Source organism: Odocoileus virginianus, chromosome 18 (genome assembly GCF_023699985.2).
Source record: "Odocoileus virginianus isolate 20LAN1187 ecotype Illinois chromosome 18, Ovbor_1.2, whole genome shotgun sequence".
NCBI classification, from domain to species: domain Eukaryota; kingdom Metazoa; phylum Chordata; class Mammalia; order Artiodactyla; family Cervidae; genus Odocoileus; species Odocoileus virginianus.
The window spans coordinates 3,800,936-3,817,249 of NC_069691.1; the positions used below are offsets into that span (position 1 = coordinate 3,800,936).

Consider the following 16,314-nt stretch of genomic DNA (forward strand, 5'->3'; position numbering starts at 1 on the left):
TGGCTCACTGCAGTCTGTGGGATTGCAGAGTCGGACACGACTTAGCGATTTAACAGCAACAACCTGGCATTTTGGGCCCAAGGACTTCCAAGTCTCAGTGTACAATTTTCTTGCTGCCTTGGGCTCTGCTGAGTGTTCTGTAGCTGCCTTTTGACTCCTTTCTGGACTTGAGTCCACTCCCTCCTTTAGCCATGAATATTAATAACGAGTGGAAAGGAAGCATGTATCTCCAAGCCCCGAGAAACTGTAAAGCCTATGGGATTACGATTATGAAAGGGTGTAATGACGATAGGGTAGAGTGGATTAAGAGCTGGGGTGCTAGTCAGAGTCCAGAATAAAGGTGGCTGGAGCCGGCGTCCTGAAGGACCAAGGAGAGGGGTTAGAGTGGATCCTCAGGCTTTGGAAGAAGACGGGTGTGTAGTTTATCAATACAACTGGACTAGACTAATATAAGGGTTCAATCCATTGTGCCAGGTTTTTCTAGTAGGGTAAACTCAGGAGCCAATGAACTGGAGCCAAGTGGGAGAGTCTGCCTCCCATGGATAAAGGCTCTCCTTTCGCCAGTCGATCTGGCCCTATTCTTTTCGTTGATTGGTCGGAAATCCCAATCCGTCGAGGAAGCGTATCGTTGCGGCCAATTGACGTGGCGTTACTAGGCGTGTTGCGCCCCTGAGGCGGGAGCCAGGCCACAAACGAATTTCCTGATTGGCTCCGGTCCGCGGGTTGCTGGGGAGAGGCACGGAGAGGCGGGCGGGAGTCGCCACGGCAGACGCTGATTGGCTGGGGTGAGAGCACCTCTCCTTCCGATGATTCGGCTCTTCTCCGCTCAGTCTTAGCGAAGCGTCTCTGCAGCCGTCGTTTGAGTCGTCGCTGCCGCTACCCCCTCGCGGATCAGGCGCCAGCGCCGCCCGCCCGCTCGTCCACCGCCCTAGTGCCGCTGGGAGGAAACAAGAGGGAGGCTTGGGGGGTTTGTCGCCGCCACTCGCCTCCTCTCCGGGAGAGCCGAGTCCCGGCCCAGTCGGTCGCCTGACACCCCTCAGAGCCGTTACCCGCGGTCCGCCACAGCCGCCGGCTGGGAGAAGCGCGCGCCATGGCCTCCGGAGCTGAGTGAGTGTGTGCGCGTGCCCGCCCGCCCCCTGTGGGTGCGCGCACCGGGAGACCCACCGCGCTGGGTAGGCCCGGCCGGGCCTTACTGTGGGCGCGTCTTGGAGGTGGAGACAGGGAACGAGGGAGAGGGAAGAAGAGGAAAGGGGCGAATGAGGAGCCGCGGACCCGGACCCAGCTGCGCACCCGCGCGCCCCCTAGGCGGGGCTTGAGTTGGGCCTGGGTCGGGGCCTGGGCCAGACCTGCTGTGTCATGCAGGCCCGGGCCGGCCGCATTGGCTCCTTTGGAACGGCCGTCTCAGCCTAGTGAGGTCTGCGGGCTCACACTGACGGCGCAGAGCCCCGGGGCCTTGCGGCGCCCACCTGCGATCTGATCTGCCACCCTCTTTGGGCCTTTGGTCCCAGGAGAGCGCAGGCCCCGCGGCGGGCCCAACGCCCTAACTGGGCCCGGTGGGCGTGGACTTTGAGCCACGTGAAGGCCTCAGCCCGGAGACCGAGGCGGAGGCCGGCGCTGGGAAGGGCCTGGGAACTCAGGAAAGCTCACGAAAGCCCTTTTAGAGCTGGGTCGGCGTGGCCAGTAGTTGAAGACCTGAATGGTGAGAGGCTGTTGAGGAAAGGGCAGGCCCAGCCGTTCGCTTCTGGCCGCCTTCATATTAATACTTGAGGCCTGTTATTCATACGAGAATGCTTTCGTCAGTTTTCCTTGATGTTGTGAAATGGGGTTCTTTAGGTTCTTGCTAAAATTCAAATCTCAGTTTTTTGTCGGCCTTTCTAGATTTCAGCCTTTGTTGTGAAGGTTAGAGTTCCCTTAAACTCACACATTCGTTTCCCTAAGCAGCTGTGTTGAGAAATCCTGGGCCCTCTGCTTAGGAAAGCATCAGATAAAACCTGACCACCTCTGCCCATTTTAGAATCAAGAGCTTTAGATACTGGGGGTATAGGGGGAGACACTGCCATCCTGTGGAACCCCTTCTATGCAAATCACTTTACTGAGTTTAGAGTTTAGGTGGTTTTTTTTTTTTTTTTTTTAAGACTTGTTCCTTTTTTTCAAGTTTCTGAATTGAGATGAAGTATTACTCAGGTGCCTATTTAAAAGAACTACTTACTAATTAAAGTAGTCTCTTAGTCTTTAGTTTCCAAGACTGAAAGTCCAGAATTCTTGGAACCTGGCGTCATAAGACAGTTTCTGATCTCTAGGTCATCTTGATGACCCTTACCTGAACCCTGTCCAAGTCTCCTGTGGCCCGTTGGGGTTCTGAAAGGGGCCTGAATCATGCCGACTACCAGGAGGATGTCCCCCAAAACAGTTCTCCAGGACTGTTGGCCCGGGATCAAACTGAATTCTGTTATGTAGAGGTTACTTCCTTTGATCTCAGTAGATAGATGTGGAATTAAAGGTCTTTAAGAGCATCCCACATCCAGTGCCAGAGTCAGGAATGTAGGCAGAATGGAGATTTTCCTAGAATGCAGCTTTGTGGTTACAATACAAAGTGATAGCTAGAGGCACCTGACATTTTATTTTTTTCTAGCCTTAGCCCTATACATCAGACAGGAAGATGGGCAGGCCTTGAAGGATATTTTGATGCATGGGAGAGAGGGAGAATTGATGGATTTAAATTGCCCTCTCATATTGACCACGGTGCTTTCCAGAGTGTTTATAAGCATTGGAAGAGTATGCCCCTGCAGCATTGTGATCACCACTTTTGGGTTAAAAAGTTAGTCACTCAGTCGTGTCTGACTCTTTGTGACCCCATGGACTGTAGCCCACCAGGCTCCTCTCTCTGTAGAATTCTCCAGGCAAGAATACTGGAGTGGGTTGCCATTTCCTTCTCCAGGGGACTTTTGGATTGGGGGAGGCAAATTTAAGCTAAGGAAACTCCACTCTTGGAAGTTAGTTTAAAGGGAATAAATAAAGATCCAGGTTATGTGAGAGGGTCAGCAGAAAACTTATAATATTTTTAGATGAGTGGGATTTGTGTAATATTACTTTTGAATGTTTCAGGACCAAAAGATGTAAAAAAAAATCCTGTTAACTTCCTAGCTGTTATTCTAGAGTACAGACATCTTTTTTTCTTGCAAACTGTGAAGATATTTCCAGTAGGAATACTATTTTGTCTTTTGTTGGCTGATAATTCCCAGATCCTCGAACGATGCCTGGTGTATTTATGGAATTCTCAAGGCAAGAATACTGGAGTGGGTAGCCAGTCCCTTCTCCAGGAGATCTTCCCAACCCAGGAATCAAACCCAGGTCTCCCACATTGCAGGCAGGTTCTTTGCCATCTGAACCACCAGGGAAAAACATATATATGCGTGCATGCTAAATTGCTTCAGTCATGTCCAACTCTGTGCAATGCTATGGACCATAGCCTGTCAAACTCCTCTGTCCATGGAATTCTGCAGGCAAGAATACTGACGAGTTGGTGGCCATGTCCTCCTCCAGGGGATCTTCCTGACCCAGAGATCAAACCCGAGTCTCCTGCATTGGCAGGCAGGTTCTGTACCGCTAGTGCCAGGAAGCTCACACACACACAAACACACCCCTTGTTAATTTGTTGAGTGAAGAAATAGTCCATGGGAAATTTTTCTTTTTATTTATTCCTTGGTGTCTTCCATTGTCTGGCCTCCTTATTTGGGTTAATGCCCATGCTTTCCTGAGCTTTAATAAGAGAAGGTAAGACCTTCTCTTCAAAGGGAGATCCCACAGAGAAATTGGTGTTGGGAAGTGGTTCAGATAGTTTATTTAGGTAGTTTAAACTGAGTTCAGACTCAGGCAACCTTGATTTAGACAAGAGGGATTTGGATTTGTCCCATGTCTCAGCATTTCTTGGTTTTAACTTTTTGAACCAACTCCATGGAGTTGTGTGTCTTTGCAGAGATAACTGTGAAACTGCATTTGAGCTTGAGCTTCTTTCTGGTGAAGATTCCAGATCTGATAGTGTTGTGTGTTCGCTTTTTTCAAATATGATGGTCCTTATGCTTTGCATTCCTCTGGTGCACAGAATGCTCTGGCGTTCAGCAAGCTTAGCCAGTAGGAAGGGTAATTCTAGTGATTCTTCTTCATAGTTTCCAGGCTTACTCTGTGGGGCTTGGGGCCTCTCTCAGCCCCATGGGAGGTTGTCTTACTGCAAGAAGGTCAGCAAAGAAAGAGCTTGTGCAATGTTCTGCAATGCTAATCATACTAAACGTCATACCATATGCCAGGTGTTCATATCTCACTTAAGACAGCCCATTTTGCCTTCAACATCTCACTATTTTAAGGTAGTAATCCTCTGAGATGAGTGCTATTGTAGAAAGGTCAAATCACTTGCCCAAGATCATAGCTAAGTGGCAGGGTTGGAATTCAGACCCAACAGGTCTGACTGCAGAGCCCCTTCTCTTAATTACTGTTCTGTACCGTCTATTTTCATTTCTCTAATTACTGCTCAGCCTCCACTTTTATTTTGTTTTCTTAGTTTCCTGACCCTAGGCAAGATCACCTGGGGCCTTACAGCTAGGATACCAGTACTCGGAATACCAAGAGTTGCTGAAACAGGAATTGTAATATATACTTGATAAGCATTCTTGATCTTGACTGACTTTCTCTTTATTTGGGCTCTATGTGGGGACAACTTCGTCAATGCACTATTTCTTTCCTAAGTGTGAGTTTTAGAGACTGGTGGGGACATTGCTGGAATTTGTTTTGGAACTGACTTCTTTTTCTCTTTCTAGTTCAAAAGGCGATGATTTATCAACAGCCATTCTTAAACAGAAAAACCGTCCCAATCGGTTAATTGTTGATGAAGCCATCAATGAGGACAACAGTGTGGTATCCTTGTCCCAGGTAAGTTGGGTCCACAGTCCAGTCTTTGCTTATTGCACTTAACCTGAGGGCTTTTCCCAGGTTTCTTCTCTCATTTTTCTTGCAGTGACCACAGATAGAATGGGGTTTACTGGGAATCCCAACCTCCAGGGCTGCTGCTTATTCCCTGGCCCAGTGACCCAAAGGCCTTAACCTTCTTTCCTCAGCCCAAGATGGATGAGCTGCAGTTGTTCCGAGGTGACACAGTGTTGCTGAAAGGAAAGAAGAGGCGGGAAGCTGTGTGCATTGTGCTTTCTGATGACACATGTTCTGATGAGAAGATTCGAATGAATAGAGTTGTTCGGAATAACCTTCGCGTACACTTGGGGGATGTCATCAGGTGTGTGTGGAGTTCTTGGCCCCTCAGGGATGGGAGGCCAGAGGCTGCCTGCTGTACAGGCAGCACCCCCACAAAGGCCTTGGCACCTGCAGATGTTGGGAGCTTGCAGGCCATGGGGAGACTTAGGTTTCTAGGTCGTCTTTAGGTTTTGGGTCTGCCTCTGGGACTTAAAATCTGCCTCTGCATGACCCTTGGGACAGGTTGGCTTGACTTTCTTGGTACCTTTATTTTTTTCTACCAGGGGTCACACCATAGACCTTGGTTTAGGATGCCATTTGAGGGTTGTATCTGCCAAATAAGCTTGTAGCCTTGCATTAATGGCTTTTGTTGGGGCTAGGATGAGATGGAGTATGGGCATGGAAGGTGGACTCCTAGCAGGTTTGTATAAAGATCCAGGCTAATCGAGGTGAGAGGCATAGTTTGAGCCAGGCCTAGGATAGTTCCAGTCTGAGTGATTTTAGACTTTAGGCAAGAGGTTTCTCCATCTTGAAGTCATCACTGGCCAGTGCTACCCAACCATCTTGTCACCTGGCCAGGAACATCTCAGGCTTCTGATTCTTTTTGGGGGATTCTAGGTTTTATGGAGCCTTCTTCCTGGAAGTGCTTAGTCACTTTCTCAAGGTGCTCTGACCACCTGACCGAGATGATTTTTTCATTTGTATTTCTCTGACCCTGACACTTGTCAGACTGTGGTCCCCTTTTGTAACGTTGGGTTACCAGTAGTAACCAGAATGGGTCATCCTTGGCTATGTCTCATTGAAGACCTTCCCTCCTGTGTCTTCGTGGGGACTCCAGATGTGTGGGTCTTTCTTCTGCCTCACTGGTGGTGAGTGGGCAGTCCCAGCAGCTTCTTCTGGAGGCCCCCCTCCCCCCTGTCACCCTGCCCTGCCTATGACCCGTTCTGCTTGGCTGGTGCTCTGCCCTTGCTCCTGTCCTACCTTCTTGCCCCTCTTCACCTAAAGCCATCCCTGCCTTTTCTCTTTCGCTCGCCATCAGCTATCTGTGCCAGGCCCTTTTGGACACCCACGTGCTTGGGGCTGCAGTGTGGTTGGTAACGTGGAGTCTGCTTGCATCCTCAGCATCCAGCCATGCCCTGATGTGAAATACGGCAAACGCATCCATGTACTACCCATCGATGACACGGTGGAAGGCATCACTGGCAATCTCTTTGAGGTTTACCTTAAGCCATACTTCCTGGAAGCTTATCGACCCATCCGGAAAGGTGAGAGATAATCCTAAGGACTGAACTCAAGGGCTGTTGTTGTAGGGATACCCAAAAGTAAACCTTGGTCCATCTTTGTCTAATTCTCCTACATGTATGCATGCACACACATTCTGCACATGTATACTCTCTCCTTTCCTGCTTCCTTGCACTTCCCCCTTTTCCCATTCCCACTCCTTTTTGCTCCAGTACAGTAAGCTATCTTTTGTATCTCTAAAGGAAGAGGTGGGCCATTTGGGGTGTATCACAGTCCACAGTGTGTTTAATACTTAGCACAGTTCTTCTATTGGTGGTGGTTGTGCAGGCTTGGGTTATATATACCCTAGAAGTCAAAAATCTTATGGGCTTCTTCCTGGCACATCAGGTTTTATTCACTGTCTTTTAAGGGGCAGAGAGACTCTTCACAATTTAGCTTTCTCTTTTTGCCTGATGCTTAATAAGATGTGGATGGGAAGGAGAAAGGACAATATCTAGTGAACTTGGCATTCTAGATCCCAGGTTCTAATGGGGAATTCTTAGCTTTGTCTGGTGATAGACACCTCTGACTGCTCTTGTGCTGATTGCTCTCACAGGAGACATTTTCCTTGTCCGGGGTGGAATGCGTGCTGTAGAGTTCAAAGTAGTGGAGACAGATCCCAGTCCTTATTGCATTGTTGCTCCAGACACAGTGATCCACTGTGAAGGGGAGCCTATCAAACGAGAGGTGAGTTCTCTTCCTGATTCCGGTACCCTACTTTGTGAGTGCTCAGCGGGGCAGTAGTATGGTAGTTCAAAAGAATCCTCAGGCTTGATGGTTAAGCTACTTCCCAGAGGTGGAAGGCATAGCTATTCATTTCTGGACCTAGGTATTTTTAAGAAGTATCTGATATCAATAATTTTTAAAATCTAGATTGAGTCTAATGAGTCTAGTGGTTGAAATAATTTTTGAAGAAGCGATGCTGATGATGACATCTAGACCCCTGCCCGTTTCCCACAGTTTCTAGCTTCAGGTCTTAGGGGAGCCCACCGCAATAAGAATAAGGACAATGTAATAAGGAAAGGCTATGCTAGAAATCTTTGCCATGAAATAAATAAACGGTAAAAGCAAAGATTGGAAATTCCCTGGCAGTCCAGTTGTTAGGACTCTGCACTCTTACTGCTGAGGGTGCGGGTTTGATCCCTGTTGGGGAACTAAGATCCCACAAGCTGCTCAGCATGGCCATATAAATAAATTCTGGCCCTAGGGTTTTTTGAATTGTTCTTCGAGGCATAATCCCCTTAGAGGAGAATCTTCTCATACAGCAGATTCTCTACACCAGCTTTAGAGAAACTCAGCTTTTGCTGATCGTAGCATTCTAACCTTCTCCTTTTCTTTTTCTCTTCCATCTTCAGGATGAGGAAGAGTCCTTGAATGAAGTGGGCTATGATGACATTGGTGGCTGCAGGAAACAGTTAGCTCAGATAAAGGAGATGGTGGAGTTGCCCCTGAGACATCCTGCCCTCTTTAAGGCCATTGGTGTGAAGGTGAGTATTCTGGGCTCTGTTAGCCTAGGGTGGTGATTAACAACTACTCACTATCTAATCTTAGGACCTGTTTTCATATCTGTGTTTCATCATTGCCTTGGATTTGAGAGGAAGTACTATATTCAGGTTTATAAAACACTCTAAATTCACTAAAGCTGCTAATGGTCTAGAACAGAGTAGGTCAGTTAAGTTCTCTGTTGAATTTTTTTTCTTAATTACAACCCTTCAAAATGTAAAGACCGTTCTTATCTAGTGGACCCTATAAATATATAAATAGTCTATTTTAAATATTTATTATTTTAAGTCTTACCATAGTTTGCCAACTTGTCTAGAACAGTGTTGCCCAATAGCCGTAAAGGAAATTTGCAGTGTGAAGGATCCTGAGTCCAGAATATTTGAGAACTGCTGGTCTAAAATGTAACATCTCAATTGTTCCTATATCATAGGACACCCTGAAGATGAAGCTTCTATCTGTCCCTTTCCCTAGTATACATTGTGTAAATAAATTTATCTTTTGGGGGGATACTTTTCCATATCCTTCCAGTGGATGAAGTCAGAGAAAAGACAACTTCACGGAGGAAAACTTGTGGCTTTTGGTAGTGGAAGGCATTCCAACATGATAATAAATCCTAGACGGTTGTGATTATAGGAGTGAGTGAGCCTCTGGCCAACACTGTTAAATGCCTGAGCTAGTTCTTGGCTCTTACCTGTCTAAAGTCATCCCCTTGGCCTAATGCCCTCTTACTTTTCCTAGATCCAGGAGCTTTAGACTCACTCACACTAAGAATTTCTTAGTGTGGTTTCTTTGCTGTCTGTCTCCTGTGTAATTCTCATCCTGTTTAAATAGAACCCTTCTTAGGCCATTTTAGGGTACCTGGGGTTGGGAGAAGATGAGAGTCTGAATCTAATCAACCCTCTGTACTGGTCCTCAGCCTCCTCGGGGAATCCTGCTCTATGGACCTCCTGGGACTGGGAAGACCTTGATTGCTCGAGCTGTGGCAAATGAGACTGGCGCCTTCTTCTTTTTGATCAATGGTAGGAGACTTGGTTCACTTTGTGTTTGGCTAGACTCCACTCTGAGCTAAGCATGACCCAGTCTCATGAGCAGAAGAACTCGTGGACATGCTCGTTTGTATACATAGCTTCATGTATACGTCAGTGTTTGTATTCTGAAGTCCACTGCAGACAGATAAGCAGCAAGGGGAGGGTATGCTACTCTGGTGTCCTTTGATCTATCCCTTCTTGAGAAAGAGCATTATCAGGCTGAAGACATTAAAGAGGAGTAAGTTAGAATGAGAATTCAAAATGTCTATGCTTAATTATTTGAGAGGATTTGGGGGAAGACTGGCTGAGATCAACTATCTCTTTGAGAATGATATTTCACTGAAATGGTGCTGAAATGATATTTCAGCACCAGTAGGGGTCCAGCAGGTGTTGCTTCTGCTCTGGCCAGAGGTCCCACAGCATCTGCTGTCACCATCTTCATACCTTTCAGCTCAGCTGAGATTAGTGTATTGAGCCCCTTGACTTCCTTTTATCCTGGCTTGGTGGCTACCCTGGGATAATTGTTGGTAGGGGCTGTGGGAAAGTAGGCAGATGTTACCACATTCTCACCCAGGACCTGTCTCTGAACTAGACAGACAAGATATTTGAATACTTTTGAGATTGAGGAAGGATGTATTTTTGTCACTGCATGCGTTCTGTTTGCGTTCAGGTCCTGAGATCATGAGCAAGTTGGCTGGTGAGTCCGAGAGCAACCTTCGTAAAGCCTTTGAAGAGGCTGAGAAGAACGCTCCTGCTATCATTTTCATTGATGAGTTGGATGCCATTGCTCCCAAAAGAGAAAAAGTAGGAACTGAACCAAGGGGGTAGTAGGGTTGTAAAAGGTCCTGACTTCACTTCTGACCAGATACTCTGTCCTGACAGACCCACGGGGAGGTGGAGCGGCGTATTGTGTCACAGTTGTTGACCCTCATGGATGGCCTAAAGCAGAGAGCACATGTCATTGTTATGGCGGCAACCAACAGGCCCAACAGCATTGACCCAGCCCTACGGCGATTTGGTAAGGACCCCAAATAACTCTTTTTTGCTGTCTTTGCTCATGGGGAGATTATGTCTCCAGTGGGCTGAATCCTGTTGATCCCATATCTGTCCTTTGTCTAAGTCACCTAATCCTGAGGATTTCTTTTTTTTTTTTTTTTTTTTTTTGAGGATTTCTTGAAGCGCTTTGCAGTTAGGCAAAGAGTAAGGTCCTTTCTTTCCCTTACTCCATGTCATGTCCAGGGTCACCACCCATCCTGGTTTGCCTGAGACTGAGGGATTTCCCAAGATAAGGGGCTCTCAGTGCTAACACCAGACATTTCCTGGTCCCAGTGGCATGGTCGGACACCTTGGGCCTGGGCCCTTCTTCCCTGTGCACCAGAAATAATCTCTGTCTGTGCATCATCTCCCAGGTCGCTTTGACAGAGAGGTGGATATTGGCATCCCTGATGCTACCGGACGCTTGGAAATTCTTCAGATCCACACCAAGAACATGAAGCTGGCAGATGATGTGGACCTTGAACAGGTGGCATGTTGATGAGGGCTGGCCAGAAGCTCAGATGTCTTGTTTCCAGACAGTTGAAGGGAGCTGATTAGGGACAGAGCCTTCAGATGTGAGGCAATTGATTTTAATTCCTGGGCAGAGAAAGGGAGGTGATCTGAGATTGAATCCAGGAAACTAGGGTTGGCATTTTTCTTGGTTTACACTGAATTAGGGTGAACCAGAATATTGGGGGCAGCTTTATTTCCAGGCCCCAAGTGCAAGCTTGAATACTTAAAAGTCCAGCTAATGAAAGGGCTGCTGGTATGTATTTAGAGAAATGGAGGACCCAGAGATAGGAGTCAGAGGAAGAGGGCAGGTTTCTGTTATCTAAGGCAGAAGAGAGATGTCTAAGCTAGGTCTCAGAGACAGGAGAGTAAGTGGATCTTCTCTCTGCAGGTAGCCAATGAGACTCATGGGCACGTGGGAGCTGACTTAGCAGCCCTGTGCTCTGAGGCTGCTCTGCAAGCCATCCGCAAGAAGATGGACCTCATTGACCTAGAAGATGAGACCATTGATGCTGAGGTCATGAACTCCCTGGCAGTTACTATGGATGACTTCCGAGTAAGGGCCACTCTCCCTTTCAGGTACACACACATGCACTTTGATCTCTTTCCTGGCAATTCTCATCCCCAATTTTTCTCCCCTTTTTAGTGGGCCCTGAGCCAGAGCAACCCATCAGCACTGCGGGAAACTGTGGTAGAGGTGCCACAGGTGACCTGGGAGGACATTGGGGGCTTGGAGGATGTCAAACGTGAGCTTCAGGAGCTGGTCCAGGTAGGGTGCTTGGTCCAGGATGGGTCACTGCCTCAGCACATTGTCATTGAGCTGGTGGTATTGGGGTGTTGGCGCATTCATTGCAGAAATTATGAGCATGATTCAGGAACCTGCTGTTCTGAGGTTGGAAGCACCAAGAAGCCTGTCGCCTTACACCATGAGATGGTGTGGGAGGATGCTTCTGTTAAGATGGGTTTCTTTCAAACTGGGGGAGATATCCCTGAATCTTCTTTGTTTTTTTTCCTAGTATCCTGTGGAGCACCCAGACAAATTCCTCAAGTTTGGCATGACACCCTCCAAGGGAGTGCTGTTCTATGGACCTCCTGGCTGTGGGAAAACCTTGCTGGCCAAAGCCATTGCTAATGAGTGCCAGGCCAACTTCATCTCCATCAAGGGTCCTGAACTGCTCACCATGTGGTTTGGGGAGTCTGAGGCCAATGTGAGGGAAATCTTCGACAAGGTGAGCTCCAAGTGGCTAGGCTATCAATTCACTTGCTTGGGAACAACTTAGGGGTAGAGGCTGTTCTTTGGGAGAGGTAAGACCATCCCTTTCTGGCAGCTCAGTTAACCATTTTTCTCGGGTCTGAGAGACCCAGTTGTGCTAATGCTTGAGTCCACCTGTCCCTCTCACAGGCACGCCAAGCTGCCCCCTGTGTACTGTTCTTTGATGAGCTGGATTCGATTGCCAAGGCCCGTGGTGGCAACATTGGAGATGGTGGTGGGGCTGCCGACCGAGTCATCAACCAGATCCTGACAGAAATGGATGGCATGTCCACAAAGAAAAATGTGTTTATCATTGGCGCTACCAACCGACCTGACATCATTGATCCTGCCATCCTGCGACCTGGCCGCCTTGATCAGCTCATCTATATCCCGCTTCCTGATGAGAAGTCCCGTGTTGCCATCCTCAAGGCCAACCTGCGCAAGTCCCCAGTTGCCAAGGCAGGTGCAAGGTCTTGGGTCGCAGGGTCGTGAATCTGCAGGCTGTGTGGAATGCTCCTTGGTTCCTGGACAAGGTTCCACTGGGGATTCCTGGGGTTATGGTTGAAAAGAGAAGATGGAAGATTTGAGGGTATTAAGATAATCTAGAATAAGGAATAAAACTGATGGCAGAGGATGGAACAAATTGGAATTGGGACTGCTTGGGTGGCTCAAAGATCAGTGTTATCTCGGGAAGAGGCTAAAAGCTAAGGTAGCTCTGTTGCTTCTTTTAGGATGTGGATTTAGAGTTCCTGGCTAAGATGACTAATGGCTTCTCTGGAGCTGACTTGACAGAGATTTGCCAACGTGCTTGCAAGTTGGCCATTCGTGAATCAATCGAGAGTGAAATCAGGCGAGAACGGGAGCGGCAGACCAACCCATCAGCCATGGTGAGTCTGCATCCTTAACCCAGATGTGCTTGACGTAGGGAGCCAGGGGACTCTCCACAGTGCCCTAGAGTGTAAGGTTTTGGAAAGTTCATCTGTCTGAGAGGTTTAGCATGCCATGGAAGAGAAAATGCTGAGTAGATAACCATGTCAATCAGGAATTACAAAGGCTGAGAAGAAATGAGCACAGAAACAAATAGAGCAGGGCTGAGAAGCTAGGATATATGGACCTATTCCTGGTGTTCCATGGACCCCCTGAATTAAATGCAGAATTTGATATGTATGTGTATATAAGCTCAATAAAGATAGGGACTCTTGTTATCTCGCTTGTTTCCCACTATATCATGGTACAGTGTTGGAAACTGACTTAATGAGCAAATAAATAATTGGCTTTCTTTACCGTTAGTGATGTTTCTCTCCCTCTCATAAAAGCTTATAAACTACAGTGATCCAAAGTCATAGCAGTTGAGTAGCTTCTTAGTAGAAGAGATAGGGTGTGAGCCTGGACTATAAGGAAAATAGAGGTTGGGTAAAGGAAGTAAGTCACGCAAGTAAATTGCTTGAGGAATAGAACCGCAGGAATTGGGAAAACCTGGATACAGTAGAGAGGTTGTGTGTTACTGGAAGTGAGGCCTGTGGGTAAGGTATAATTCAGTTGTGATAAGCACTGAGAGCCATTGACATTTTCTTTTTGAAAATATAGGCTTATGAGGTGTAATTTACATATTGTAAAATTTACTATTTTTACTATACTATTTCCATGCTTTTTAACAAATATGTTTTAAGTTTTCTAACTACTACCACAGTTGAGATAGACAAATTTCTGTCATCCCAAAAAGTTCCCTCATGCCACTTTCTCCCCTTTCTTTGGCTGCAGCGTGCAGAATCTTAGTTTCCCAATCAGAGATCAAACCCATGCCCCCTGCACTGGATGCCCGGAGTGTCAACCCCTGGACTGCCAGGGAAATCCCTCTCATGTCACTTTAATCAACTTTTTGTTCCCACCATAAGCTCTTGGTAGTGAAATCTGTCCCTACAGTTTTACCATTTCCAGAAAGCATTGGCAGGTTTTTAAGCAAGGCATGACTCAGTTTTAGGAATATTAGCCTGGCAGCATATTCAAGTTGGATAGGAGAGGCCCAATCTGCTGCTGCAATAATGGGGTCAGGAACGCTAGGGAAGGAATCCAGGCAGAGCCTTAACCAGCCCTGGTGGTCTGTGTTTATCCATCCTACAGGAAGTAGAAGAGGATGATCCAGTGCCTGAGATCCGCCGAGATCACTTTGAGGAAGCCATGCGCTTTGCCCGCCGTTCTGTCAGTGATAATGACATCCGGAAGTATGAAATGTTTGCTCAGACCCTTCAGCAGAGTCGGGGCTTTGGCAGCTTCAGGTAACTAGGTTTCAGTGGGCTATGCTTAAGTCGTCTTGGGGAACTATGCAACCAAGGCAGTGGGAGCCCTAAGGACACAAAAGGGCTAATGGTGAAAGTCGTGCACAAGTCCTATCCTAACCCTCTTTTTTGCCTCTGCTCTTAATACAGATTCCCTTCAGGAAACCAGGGTGGAGCTGGCCCCAGTCAGGGCAGTGGCGGTGGCACAGGTGGCAGTGTGTACACGGAAGATAATGATGATGACCTGTATGGCTAAGTGGTGGTGGCCAGCGAGCAGTGAGCTGGCCTGGCTGGACCTTGTTCCCTGAGGGTGGGGGCGCTCGCCCAGGAGGGACCAGGCGTGCGCCATGGCCTGCTCCATTCCTCAGTGTGAACAGTTCAGCTGCAGTCAGACTCTGGACAGGGGGTTACTGTTGCAAAAAAAAAAAAAAAATACAAAAGCGATAAAATAAAAGCGATTTTCATTTGGGAGGCGGAGAGTGAATTACCAACAAGGAATTGGGCCTGGGGCCTGCACCATTTCTGTTGTAGTTTAGAGCAGTGCAGGGAACCTCTGTGGGTGTGAACAAAGGCATCACCGGTCCCCACAGCAAAGCATCTGCACTTCATTCAATGCTGCCCAAGTCCTCCCTTCCCCCTACCCAACCTGGGCAGGAGGGCGAAGGGCTACAGTTGCTGGGTGTTTATATAGAAAGTAGGTTGATTTTTATTTTACATGCTTTTGAGTTAATGTTGAAAAACTAATCACAAGCAGTTTCTAAACCAAAAACGACATGTTGTAAAAGGACAATAAACGTTGGGTCAAAATGGAGCCTGAGTCCTGGGCCCTGTGCCTGCTTCTTTCCTGGGAAGGGCCTTGGGCTGCTCCTCACTGCCAAGGCACTCTTCCAAATGTGAAATACTAGAAGTGAGGTTGCACCCTCTTCCCCTCCTGATTTAACATTGGTGTGCTGCTGCCTTGCCCAGTATCTGCGGTTTCACTGGATAGGACTGCAGTGGAGGGCAGGGTACAGCCTGATGCAGCTTGAGAAGTGGGGAATATGACATCCTCTACCTGTATTTGATGGGGATGGTGAGACTAGGCCTGTAGAGTCCCCTTTTCCTGACCAAGGCTGGGTTGGGATATAGTCTCTGTTTGGAGATGGATGTTCTCTTGATGCATCTTAATTTTCATATATTCATGTTCTGGTTGAGGATCACTTAAAATTATGTCCACCTTTATGTAATTTGTATTATAAAAACATAGCTTTTTTTCTAATATAAAATTCTAGTTTTGGATGTGTTTCTTTCTAAACTGAACATCCTCCCCTGCTCCTAGCTTTTCAGATGATTGCTTGTATAATTTTGTCCAGGTATAGTGTGTCCTCTTTGTTCGACATGTACCAGCATAATCACTTAGTGTTTCTGAGTGTTTCTGGGATTGGTATCGTGATGCCTTACTGAAGAGTATGATGCAGAGAAAATAATCTGCTGAATCAACCTAGTCATTCTAGTATTTACACCAGCCTCCAGTTTGACATTTATAGGTAGGTAATCTGCAAGGACTCAAGATAGTTACACAGGCTGATTAAATTGGGGCATCTTGAACTCGTGCTATGAAATGGATATTCTTACACTTTTGTGATTTGCATTGACTCTCCCTGTTAACCGTGACACTTTTCTCTACCAGATCTTGTCTTTGCTCCTCTGTTGGTTTTCACACCATTTAGGTATCCTGATGGTTCAGCTTTCAGTCTTCTTACTCTTACATTGTTGCACCATCTCATCCCTGTGGCAGCCTAACCTCAGTGAGACCAAAGGCAAGGTCTTTTGGAGAAAAGACATTTGGTACCTCTGCGTCAAGCTGTGGGAACAGAGCAGAAGGCAAGATCCCACAAAATATGTGGAGGGTACTAATAATTAATACGTTACAGAAATTTATGTTAGAATGATTGCTTTGCACTCACTTAAAACACAAAGTATACCTATAGGGAAGGTGGTTGGAACTCTATAGACTCTTTAGGAAAAAACAAGAGCAGACTTGTGAGAGGCCTGGTTTTGCTTCTGACATGTGTGCTTATAGCAGTGTAGCATCAAACAAGGAAGACTCTTAGCTCTTCTGGGGCCTCAAGATTTCTTTGATAAAATGATTGACAGTGCTTCGTAAACTGTAGAAGGCAGTGTGAGGGACAGTTTGTTGTCAGCATGCACC

At 47.1% G+C, this 16,314-nt stretch overlaps 1 protein-coding gene across 1 annotated transcript; it reads left to right on the top strand.

The window, feature by feature from the left end:
* The first annotated feature begins 814 nt into the window (after nt 1-814).
* VCP (valosin containing protein) lies at nt 815-15,388 on the top strand. Its single transcript, XM_020880415.2, has 17 exons — nt 815-1,107; nt 4,812-4,923; nt 5,109-5,281; nt 6,361-6,503; nt 7,076-7,206; nt 7,875-8,006; nt 8,939-9,041; nt 9,721-9,854; nt 9,933-10,068; nt 10,460-10,572; nt 10,987-11,151; nt 11,242-11,364; nt 11,612-11,824; nt 11,998-12,306; nt 12,579-12,734; nt 13,969-14,123; nt 14,274-15,388. Exons 1-17 carry the CDS (start codon nt 1,091-1,093, stop codon nt 14,377-14,379), a joined length of 2,421 nt encoding a protein of 806 aa, XP_020736074.1. The 5' UTR covers nt 815-1,090; the 3' UTR covers nt 14,380-15,388.
* The last annotated feature ends 926 nt before the right edge of the window (nt 15,389-16,314 follow it).

Excerpts from the sequence above, each read along its gene's own strand:
- VCP (XM_020880415.2), top strand. Across the intron at positions 4,924-5,108 it reads GTGTGGTATCCTTGTCCCAG|CCCAAGATGGATGAGCTGCA; the intron begins GTAAGTTGGGTC and ends TTCTTTCCTCAG. Across the intron at positions 8,007-8,938 it reads TTAAGGCCATTGGTGTGAAG|CCTCCTCGGGGAATCCTGCT; the intron begins GTGAGTATTCTG and ends ACTGGTCCTCAG.